The 12,015-nt window shown below is 35.3% G+C and overlaps 1 protein-coding gene and 2 long non-coding RNA genes across 3 annotated transcripts; 1 reads left to right on the top strand and 2 right to left on the bottom strand.

Annotated features, from left to right (window-relative positions):
* Positions 1–291: 291 nt before the first annotated feature.
* Positions 292–4,083, bottom strand: LOC130471945 (uncharacterized). The gene is made up of 3 exons (XR_008932183.1): positions 3,948–4,083; positions 1,513–1,813; positions 292–422 (listed from the first exon to the last, which is right to left on the bottom strand). It is a non-coding gene; the product is annotated as an uncharacterized lncRNA (long non-coding RNA).
* A 1,523-nt stretch (positions 4,084–5,606) lies between these two features.
* On the bottom strand, positions 5,607–8,776 carry LOC130472555 (uncharacterized). The gene is made up of 3 exons (XR_008933120.1): positions 8,000–8,776; positions 7,537–7,598; positions 5,607–6,908 (listed from the first exon to the last, which is right to left on the bottom strand). It is a non-coding gene; the product is annotated as an uncharacterized lncRNA (long non-coding RNA).
* Positions 8,777–9,888: 1,112 nt separating this feature from the next.
* Positions 9,889–10,533, top strand: LOC110797234 (uncharacterized). The gene has a single exon (XM_022002325.2). It carries the CDS (start codon positions 9,889–9,891, stop codon positions 10,531–10,533), a length of 645 nt encoding a protein of 214 aa, XP_021858017.2.
* The last annotated feature ends 1,482 nt before the right edge of the window (positions 10,534–12,015 follow it).

Raw genomic sequence — 12,015 nt, forward strand, 5'->3', positions numbered from 1 at the left:
GGCTCCTTTCCGCCTTGGGCCCTAGGCGGTCGCACCCCTCGCCTACCCCCTAGGGCCGGGCCGGGCCTGTATCAAATTGGCGACTTTCTTATTGTTGGATTTGATTAATTAAGAAACAACATGAACTTTTAATTGTACTAGTTGTTGGAACGTGCGCTAGCGCGCACGTTCCCCCAAGATATAAAAAACTATCTCCCGGAAGACTATACAAATCACAAGCCTAATTACTCAATAGAAATACTTAAAAGCATGAATACAGTACTCTGTAGATGATAAGAAACACGGCTAATTATTTAATGTAGGTTACATATATAGAAATCATAGCTAAGCATAAAAAATACATGGCTAAGTTTAGAGAAATGAAACGCGATTCGCACACGATCGGCCTAACAACAGAAAGAACAGTCGTGAAGTTCCTCGCCCTACAAAAAAAAGATCCATGATTACTTAGTTGATTAATTAAGCAAGAAAGCAAGAAACCTGTCTGTCATGCAGTTATTAATTATACACAGAGACTACTGTTGTACTCAATCACACATAATAGTATCATACAGTTGGATAAACTAAATTTAATCCAACTAAATTTATTTGCGCTGATGAATTTTCAATTGCGCCCTGAATATGTATTTACATTTTTATTTACCAGAAAATCCAAGTAGAATTAACTCATCAAGTTCATTTATCAAGTTCCCTTGATGTTGTGTACTCTGTAAATTGTAGTTTTGAGAGTGTTGTAGAAATTTGTTGTTTGATTATATGTAACTTTAAGATATTATGTTCCATATTTGTTGAACTGAGACTTCATTTGTAATTTGCTCCTGGGATAAGGAGGGATTTTAAGTTTATTCAAAAAAAAGTGAGCAACTTATTCGACAAAAAATGACCAAAATTAAACAAACCAAAACACGGAAGGGCTCTGCACAAACCACCAGAAATGTCGGGAGGTGTGACTTATGCCTGTAGAGGCTAAATGCTGCATAACTAAACACGCATAACCCTGGTGAAATAACCAAATTCTCCTTATTAGGCATGTTCATTACACATTACTACTGAAAATATTTCTGAAGTTTTCTTTGGTGTTAAAGGAGTTGCACTATACAAAATATATCGATTTAAGGGGTTTGTAACTCTTATTAAGCTAACAAGGCCACTCGTAACATTCAGCAATAAAAATAATTATTCTGCCTAATATTTTTGCCGTATGATACTCAATCATCTCTTCCCTACCTCAACATACAATGAAACCTAAATTTAAGAGAAAAATGATGCCTCGAGATATGAACCAACTTAAAAAGGTAGGTTTAAGTGGTTAACTATTACTTGATGAAATAAAAATCCACTCGAAATACAACAACAGTAACACATCAAATGCAATATTTTAAACAAAATAAGTACGGGATGAAAAGAATCAAAGCCTTTTGGGACATCTATGAAGCTCAAAATTGAGAGGCACACATTGTTAGAATTCCTAGACTCAATGATTGGTGAAAAGAGAGCAATGTGCATCAATACCTGATCAGAAGCATCTTTGACAAAATCAAAGGACTCGTTAGCACCGAATACTCGCTGCATCATTTGATCTCTGCCTCTCTTTAAAACTCCTTATAATCTTGAGTCCACTTCCGAACTGGCAGTTCAATGATTCTGAGAGTTACATCGTCACCTTCACTGGCATCATCTGCATTGTCTTCATCCACTGCCTCAATGGTTCCACTAACGGTGAAGTGATTCCAATGGCTTTCCTAGAAGTTCTCTAGTGATTTCATTCAGCCTTGTGTTTTGGCACTGGTAGCAATATAGCATCCTTTCCTCCCTGTGGAATACCAATATCAAATAACGGAAATCATAAAAACAACTGAATTCACACAATTATAAGATCAGTTCAAAAGAAGACAATAGTGGACTGCTTTCTAGCAGGGCCGTCTCATACATTTCGGAGGCCTTGTTCTAAATTTTCTAATATTTAAAATGGGTTTCCAAAAGTTTCTTGTATCAAACTACAATTAAATTGGAAAGCTTGTCCGTAATACTCCTACTTTATGACTTCAATTTTTTTTGGCAATAATGAGTGAACTTAAAAACGGAAAAGAAATACAAGAATTAACCGCCATACAGGATAAAAATAATAAAGTAATTTTTTTTAGGGAAAAGTAAAGATTTTAACTTAATCAAATTAGATACTTCGTAATTACTTAAAAAAAATAGATAATTAAAAGGGAAATTCTCTTTGGTAACCTTAAGTTTCTTGTTTTTCTCTTTGGTAAAATAAAATAAGATTTTTTTCTTTGGTAGCCTTAAGTTTCTATGTAAACCATAACATTAATGATGATTTATCCAATTTAATTAATAGTGGTTAACATTTAAATGTACGAAAATACCCTCGAATTCATGTATACCCATCACCTATACTCACTCCCTATAACCTACAAAAACCACCCACCTTCTTCCCCCGCATAAATTCCTCACTATAACCTACAAAATTCTCTGTAATAATCTCAACAAAAATAGAACAATGAAATTGAATTGGGGATTTTGCATCATTTAGGGTAAAAAATTTCAGGATTTAAATTATTCTTATGAGTGTTATTCCTGTTGCAAACTACGTGCGATCAAAGCCTGACGTGCGATCTCCTGGCAAGAAGTTCAAGAGGCCAGAGGTAAATGTAACAATCGTGGTTAGAGAAATTAAGCCGAGTTTCAAGATAAAAGAGCTAATTCACCATTGTTTAAGACTTTTGTCAATCCATATGCTTACGAATGCTAGAATGTTGCGTTAAAAAACCTGCTGAAGATGACATTTGAGCTTATGTGAAATTATTGTCTACTCCATATTTATTTTGGACAAGAAGATTGGAGTTGGACAAACAAAGCAGCAAAGCGTATAGAGAATGCAACCATTTTAGCTGCAAATATCGCAATGGACACAGACAAAGTAAATATCTATGGGGCACCATAGCCTTGCGTGTTGATTTAATGGTTAAGGTTGCCGAGATCGAAGCAGCAGAAAAGGACGACAACATGAGGGAGAAAGTGATGAATTGTTATTAACTATAGTTAACTTTAGTTAGTTTGATAGTATAGATTTAAACCAAAATATAAGATAAAATCATCAGTAATGTTATTGTTTAATTATATATAGAAACGTAAGGCTACCAAAGAGAAAACTCTTATTTTAATTTTACCAAAGAGAAAAACAAGGAACTTAAGGTTAGCAAAGAGAATTTCCCTAATTAAAAAAGAAGAACATGCATATTTAGTAGTTCTTCTGGCAGTTTTGTGAGTGCTCCACCAAAGTCCCACTTTGTTGCATCCAAAACACCAAAACTAGGATTTGGAATATCAAATCGGGGAATGAAATTTGATGGTTGGGAATATGAATCTGGTGATTTGGTCTCAAAAAAACTAAAACTGAATTAGTTGATTTTTGATGAAAAGGTAAAGATGGGTAAAAATACATATATGGGGCAGCAATTTGATTTACAAATACTACGAGATCTAACAAAATTGAGAAGAGATATGAATTAAATCTTCTATTAACATCAATTCAAGGACTGAGAAAGTTAACCTTGTTAAGTGAATGATTGAGAGAAAAAGGTGACATTTATAATGGAAATTAGAGTGATTGGAGTACAGAGTGTTTGGAGATCATTGGAATTGAAAAGATGCGAGAAACAAGGAATGAAGTAGTTAGGGAGAAGAATTCGGGATGAGTTATTGAGTGTTGATTTTGAAGTTGACTGTTGGTCTGTTGCAGGGTTCAATGGTTGATGGGGGAAGAAGAGCGTTAATTTTGAAGTAAAAAAAAAGTTGGGCTCGGCCCTTCAAATTCCGGGGGCCCTATGCTGAGGACCGGGATGCACATGGCCTTAACCGGGCCTTTAAGTTAGTCATCAGCAAGGATACAACAATGCATCCAGATTCTTCAATCAAATAGGAAATATATGTACCTTGAGACCTTGGAGATAGTCCAATGTTCCCCCACACAAGGGATCGTCCTGGCCCCTCAAAATCTCACTCCCAACCGTAAGCTCTAGACCAGTAGCACCTCATGCTCCCAAAAAGAACACGGCCGTTCCATCATCCTTAAAAAGGTAAAGGAAATTCATCAGTATATATTAATGCAATGCATTCTAAGGGTGTTTCCCGCTATAACAATATACTGATATCACATAAGGGAAATAGTAACTAAGAACTTTAAACTGCTTAAACTAAATGGCAAATAAAACAAGGATTGCAATATTACCAAAGTACCATGACACCTCCTTACTAATACATAGCATCAATGCAGAATCTTGTACCCATGAGCCAACATCATTATGTTTCAAGAAATGTTGCTCAACCTAAGGTAGCGACAAAATGACAAGGAAAAAAGATCAATGCATAAGTATGGATCCAGAATGATGACCCAGTTGACCGTAAAGGCACAATCACCTAAATTAAAGACCAAATTTAGTGGCCACATTTCAATAATCACAAAAGGCTTCTCATCCCGCAAAAGGTTTGAGAATATCCAAGGACACATGTCACACATTATAATTTCCCCCAAGTAATAAAAGGCCATCGACGAGGAAGCTCTGATAATTTCTTTTTTTCATATGCAGTCGATATGTATCTCATTGTCACTGCACAAAAATAGTCCCACTTAAAACCGCCCCGAAATATTCAGAAGAACAAATTAATCGAATGCGCCAGTACTATGATTGTTGTACCTTTTCGGATGGTTCAGGTCTGATATCTACAGAACCCTATCGAACATAGTATCGGCTTTGAAATATTCGCATTGTAGATATTGAGTAAACCTAGATTCAACTTCCAATCCCATTACTCGAGCCTAGCCAGCTATATCCCAACACATACACGGACTATGGAAATTTCATACTCGATTAAGAGCTGACAGTATCAGGCTCCATGTCATTGATGAAGGAAATCTCATCATGAAAGCCATCCAAAAACCTTAGTATAGTTCGACATTAAGCTAAATGCAATACATCAAATCTGCTTATCCTATCCCAAAGTTGGCTTGATTGTCAATAGCTATACAAAAATGCATCAAAGAGTGGTCCATATTGAAAGCCTCAAACAGATAATAAATTTAGTATCTTTTTAAAAACCATTTATGGTAATGAATTACTGAAAGTAATAAACGCAATGGTATTTAAAAAAATCTGGATGGCATCCAAATCTCTCCTATTCATCCGATTCAAAAGATTGAACTCCGCCACTAAAAACAATAATATACATCCAACCATTTCAAATTTTCAATTTCAGAGAATCCAATTCATATTGTTCCAGGAATACCAGTTCACTGAGCAAAAATATAGATTCATCCAATCACAAGTAAAGCCAAAAAAATGCCGAATTACAGAACAAAAAATATGGGAAAAACCGTTACCTGGCTACTAAAATCTCTACTCAATCAGGCAGTGTGGGACTTTGCAGACCCAAAATCACCCGCACCAACGCTATTTTGCGTCATCATCTGCCGCTCTGTCCAGTCAAGATCGGAAGCCAGTGCGGTCAAATCGAACTCCGAGATGGAGAAGAAAACTGCAAAGTTTTTAACAAAATAAACATCCATTCCGATATACAAAGCCGATAATAATTCACCATCTGAAAAACAGCAACATAAAGAACAAACCCACTGAAAACGGAAATTTTCACCTTGCGAACATCTCGATCACCATAAACAAACAAAATCTTGAAGAAGAACGAACTTTGAAAAAAAATTGGGAGATATGAAAAACCTTGAGAGAACGGTGAAAGGCGAAGGAGATTGGAAAGATGAGAGAGTTAAGGTTTGCTGAAATTGGAAGTAGTAGAAGTTCCCAGAGAAAGCTAAGACCAAGGACCTGTAGTTAAGCTGGAAAGTTAGGGGCAAAATTGTCAGAGCACTATTGCTGCAATAGTAACTTGAACTTTGCATGTTTTAAAGTGTTAGGATTTTGTTTGCCGCAATTCTGAGTCGCTGCTTCGTTTTAATGTTTTACATATCTCGAATCGGTTACAAATCGAATAATAGTGAAGCTAAATATTGCGCTGACAGGCGTTCTTAAGAATGTATACGTGTCACATATATCTCTCCTCATTACGCTACGTCAACACTAATTAGCATCAAGACATGTCATTACAACAAAAAAAACATGTAACAAGGATCGAACACCAAACCTTTATGTTAAAAGTTACACTTCATACCATCTTAGCCAACCACAACTTATGGTACATCTTTCTATATAAACATAAAACATATATATTCCTTTGACGTTAAATAATACATTAAATAAAAGTGAATGAAAAACAAAAGGAAAAAAGAGAAGAATTACTTAATTTATAAATGTACAATTATTACTTTTCTAGCTTAAGCCTCAAAACAAAAAACGGTGTAATAAATCAACTAATTATGAAGAAAATTATCTAACTTTGTTTTGATTTTCGAATGTAGGTTTTCATATTTGGGAAGGTTGTTGATCGGACATTAATCTTGTGTCACCACCGTAATTCGATGTCATTTTGTAACGCCCCGACTTCTAAACACCATTAATTAGGTTAATTATCTTTAATTAGCAGCGGAAACCCTAATTTAGTCGGAGCGTCACATGCCGTATCTCCCTCGTGGGAAATACAAGGCGACATAACCTTTTTACATTTACTGACTACTGTTGAGTAACAGTAATTATACTTCACTTCGATTAATTCTTTAAAAATTACATTGAAATCTAAGTAAACCTTAATAAATATTTCTAACATGTTTAAACATTAATTTGAAAATCTAACTCAAATTGTGAAATCAAACTTAGAGTTTAATTAATACATCCCTTTATTACTAATGACATAGTTATCATTATTAAACATCGATCGTGACATTGATGGTTGCATCCTCACTCTAAGGCATCCCATGATCTTCTTCATACCTAAAACAAAAGCAACATCGTGAGCCGAGGCCCAGTAACATACTACCCTAACAGCGTAAAGTCATTTCAATTCATTTTATTTACTTTGCAATCAGGGAGAATAGAACATAGTAAAACATTTTCATAAATGCAATGCAACATTATTTATAACTTGAAACTTTGATAGTTCCCATTATCTTTCATAAAACCTTCTTTTTACTTGGTAACTGACAAGTTAGCCTTGCGGGACGTCTCCCACCTTGCGATAGTCCTCAAGGAGCACTCTCCCTTGTTGGACATACGCCCGTACCTAAATAGTTTCTCTTTTAGCTTGCGGTAACCCTCAAGGAGCACTCTCCCTTGTTGGGTGTCCCGCGGTATGGCGGTACGTGCACGACCTAGAAATAGTAACCCCACTAACTGCCAGAACCGATTACACTTTTATTTATCATGTTTCGTATCTTATTCTTAACTCATCATTCTTATAAAATCATTCATAAACACATTTGAATATCATCATGCATAAAACACACTTTATAAACACAATTCATATCCCACAATCCATTAAAACATATCATTATAAACATATTTCATAAATTCATAAAACACAGTTCATAAGGGGATTGTGGGTGTTAGCAATAGATGTTACCTCAACCGTAGTTTATACTTCCTGTTCGATGGATCGTTCTTCCCGAATTCCGAGTCCAATTTCTTTCAAAATATTAAATAATTGAATTAGTTATTAATATGGTAATAATTTAACTTAGAAATTTCGAATTATTATAAATAACGAATTTTCTAATAATAATGTTAGAAATATATAAATTCATAGTTTTAATGAAAATATAATTAAACACCAATTTTAGTGATAAATATAATTTATGGAAATTTCAATCGAAGTATATATATATATTCTAAATCAATTACACAAGATTTATTTAATTTATGTCCTTGATAAATTTAGTACGGTAATTTATTTTTCTTAAACTCGATAATCAAATTTATTTATTTCCTGAAAATAATAATAATTCATTAGTAAATAATTATATCATAAAATTTATTAAAACATGAATATTAAGGAATTGATAATCTGAAATTCAGGTTTGTCTTACCCAAAGCCCAATTGATTTGGCCCAACTTGAATAAGGGGGAATAAAACAAAGTTTCAATTTCAGAAACTTTGTTTCTGAAATTTGAAGGGCACGAGCAGCAGGGGGGGGCACAACAGGAAAACATGAGGAGGAGGAGGAGGAAGAGAGGAGGGAGGCTGGGGGCTCAGCCTGGGCGGCGAAACCGCGCCGAGAGGCGACGGTGATGGTGGTTTGAGGCGGCAGAAACAGGCGAGGGAAGGGGGAGAGGGACGCGAACAGGGGAGAAATCAGGGGAGGAGAGGGGTGATGGTGACCGGAGGTTTGGGCGGAGGTTCTGGGCGGATTGGGAGGCGACGCAACAGGGAAGCGCCAGAGAGACGGTGGTGGTGGTGGTGGTGTGGTTCCGCGGCGGCGGAACAGTCAGGGAAGGGGGTTATGGTGGTCGCACAAAACAGGGGAAAAACATGGGAGATTGGAGAGGTGTTTTCCGGTTGGTTCTGGGCGGAGGCGGAGGCGGTGATCGGTTTGGTGCGGGTGCGGGTGGCTGGGAATGATGGAGGCAGCAGGTGGTGGTGGTGGTAAACGGTGGTGGTTGATGGTGGTGGGAGATGGTTCGAATCAAAGAAACAGAGACAATTGAAATTGAATTTTGATTTTGTTTTTTTGGTTGGAATTTAGTTGAAATTGTGTCTGATTTGTAGAGTCAAGTAGAGTGAATGAGAAGGAAAATTTGCTTGGGGCTCAAGGTTGAATGTAGACTGAATTGAGGGAAAGAGATGAAGGAAAGAATTTCTTCCTTCTTCCTGGTGCACGTGAAGAGCAAAGAAAGAGAACAAGATAAAATTTTGGTTCTTTTAAGGCATTTTGTTTTCTTTTGTTTGTCATTTCACTTTAGTTAGACCAAAAATTCAGAAAATTGACTTCCATTTTTAATTTAGGAAATTCATTTGAATATAAATGTTTAATTAAAATTAAGTTTTTGAAATAATTCTTTATAAAATATCGTTTAACGAAAAATAAATTTAGTTTTCGAATAAAATAAGAACGTTTCAAAATTATCAGAAATCCGAAATTATGAAACAATTAAGATTTAAAAAGTAACTTGAGCTCGTAAATCTGAAATTAAATTATAAAATCTAAAAAAATATATATAAAAATCGCGTAACAATATTAAAATTTTAAGCGGAATTAAACTTTGTTAATTAAAATTAAAGTTCGAAATTAGGATTTAAAACGATTTTAGCTAAATAAAAATAATTTAGCATAATTAATCAAGTTTTAAAAATTCGGGGTATTACACATTTGATGTCGACGACAACTCCATCTAAATGTGCACATATTTACAAAATAAATAAACCAATAAAAGTAAGAAATCCGGACAACGACCGGGCCACACACTAGTTGAGCATTATTTCATGGAAAATGTTCAATATTCCGTCACTTCATATGCATAGGCATCCTATTTACTTCGTTTGATTTTGATTAATTTACAACTTACTGGTAATTATTTATGTCAGACTTGTTTTATGCATGCCTCCGTGACTCCGTCGTTTTGGTAATACGGGCTTTGTTTTCTTTGTTATTGCGATAACACATGTATCTTATTATACTGTGAGTATAGTGATAAGTGATGTTAGGAACATTATTTTTCGAATTATTTTCTTACAATTCCTACTTTATGAATTCTTTGACCTACGATGTTGAATTACAATGTGATATAAATGTGTTTATTATCTGTTTAGGCTCCCAATTGAATATCAATTGGGCCACTAAGTCCAAAGTTTAATGGCTCAAAACAACAACATCAAACCCACTACACTTCAAAAGGGCTATTGTTTCCACCTTTACAACACCGGAACATTATCAAATTCATAATTTACCATATTCACTTGTAATGTGAAGTGTGAACTATGTCGAATCTTACAAAATTCGAATTTGCAGCCCTTGATATTACTGGAAAGAACTATTTGTCTTTGGTGTTAGATGCCGAAATTCACCTACATGCAAAGGACCTTGGTGATACAATCAAAGAAGGAAATAAACTAACAAGTCAAAATAAAGCTAAAGCTATGATATTTCTTCGCCATCACCTCCATGAGGGTCTTAAGATTGAGTATTTGACTGTTAAAGATCCACAAGTCCTTAGGAGTTATCTAAAGAAGAGGTATGACCAACAGAAAACTGTAATATTATCTAAAGCGCGATATGACGGGTTACATTTAAGACTACAAGACTTTAAGTCTGTAAGGGAATATAACTCAGCCATGTTCAGAATTACTTCACAATTGAAATTATGTGGAGAGAAAATCACTGATGCAGAAATGCTAGAGAAAACATACTCTACCTTTCACGCAAATAACATTGTCCTGCAGACACAATACCGTGAAAAGATATTTAAGAAATATTCTGAACTTATATCTTGTCTCCTTGTGCCTGAGAAAAATAACGAGCTATTGATGAAAAATCATGAATCACGTCCAACTGGTTCTACTCCATTCCCTGAAGGGAATGTGACATCCCATAATGGGAAAGAAAAAATATCATGCCAACAATAGTGGTCAAGGACGTGGGCGTGGACATGGATACGGATATGGTCGAGGTCGAGGCCGATGTGGTTCTTTCAAGAACTCGTATTCCAACCAGAAGTGGGACAATAAAGATGGTAACAAACAAGAGAAAGATAAAAGCGAGAATGTTACCAATGTATGTTATCTATGTGGAGGAAAATGTCATTGGTCTCGTACATGTCGTACACCAAAACACTTGGTTGAGCTCTATCAACAATCATTGAAGAAAAAGGAAATTGAAACAAATCTTGTGTACGAAGATGGCGAAGGTGACTTTGATTGTGGCAATACAACTCACCTGGAAGTTGTTAATTTCTTCACCACCCCTGAAGGGAATAATTAGTTCTTCGATTCGATTATGGTCATTTAAAGAATAAAAAAAATTCCTCGGATATATGTTATTTTATTTTGGATTTTATTTGTTTGAACTATGATTTTACATGACATTGTTAAATTTCGATTATTAAGTTATTCTTATTGTTATTTCATTTATTTGAAGAACATTAATTCCCCTCAAGTCCAGTTAGCAATGAATGGTGAAGATTTATGCATACAGACAGTGCAACTACTCATACCATACCGAAAAGCAAAAGATATTTCTCTCATTTGACAATGAAAGAAACTAGTGTGAGTACTATATTTGGTAGTACAAAGATAATTGAAGGCTCCAGAAGAGAAAATATATTATTGCCTATGGGAACAAAATTTGAAACCATTGATACATTATATTCTCCCAAGTCTCAAAGAAATTTATTGAGCTTTAAGATATCGACATAATGGATATCACGTTGAAACAATAAGTGAAAGAAATGTTGAATACCTTCACATCACGAGTATTACCCAAGGCAATAGTCATATTTTGGAGAAATTACATGTGTTCTCCACTGGTTTGTATTGCACTAAAATCAGTACAATTGAATCATATGCTACAGTAAACCAGAATTTTACAGATAATTTCACTGCTTGGCATGACCGGTTGGGCCACCCCGGTTCAATAATGATGCGAAAAATAATTGAAAGTTCTTGTGGACATTCATTGAAGAACCAGAAGATTTTTCCTAACGATTTCTCATGTGTTGCTTGCTAACAAGGCAAGTTGATAATGCGTCCTCACCGCCGAAATAAATTTTGAATCTATCAATTTTCTGGAACGTATACAAGGAGATATTTGTGGGCCAATTCACCCAAAGTGTGGAACATTTAGATATTTTATGGTTTTAATTGACGCATCAAGTAGATGGTCACGTGTATCCTTGTTATCAACTCGCAACCTGGCGTTTGCGAGACTACTTGCTCAATTGATTAGATTACGAGCACATTTTTCAGACTTCCCTATGAAGGCAATTCGTCTTGATAATGCTGGTGAATTCACTTCTCAAGCTTAGATGATTATTGCATGTCCATTGGGATAAGTGTTGAACATCTTGTAGCTCATGTTCATACACAGAATGGTCTAGCTGAATCATTAAT

The sequence above is a fragment of the Spinacia oleracea genome, chromosome 4, assembly GCF_020520425.1.
Source record: "Spinacia oleracea cultivar Varoflay chromosome 4, BTI_SOV_V1, whole genome shotgun sequence".
Lineage (NCBI taxonomy): Eukaryota > Viridiplantae > Streptophyta > Magnoliopsida > Caryophyllales > Amaranthaceae > Spinacia > Spinacia oleracea.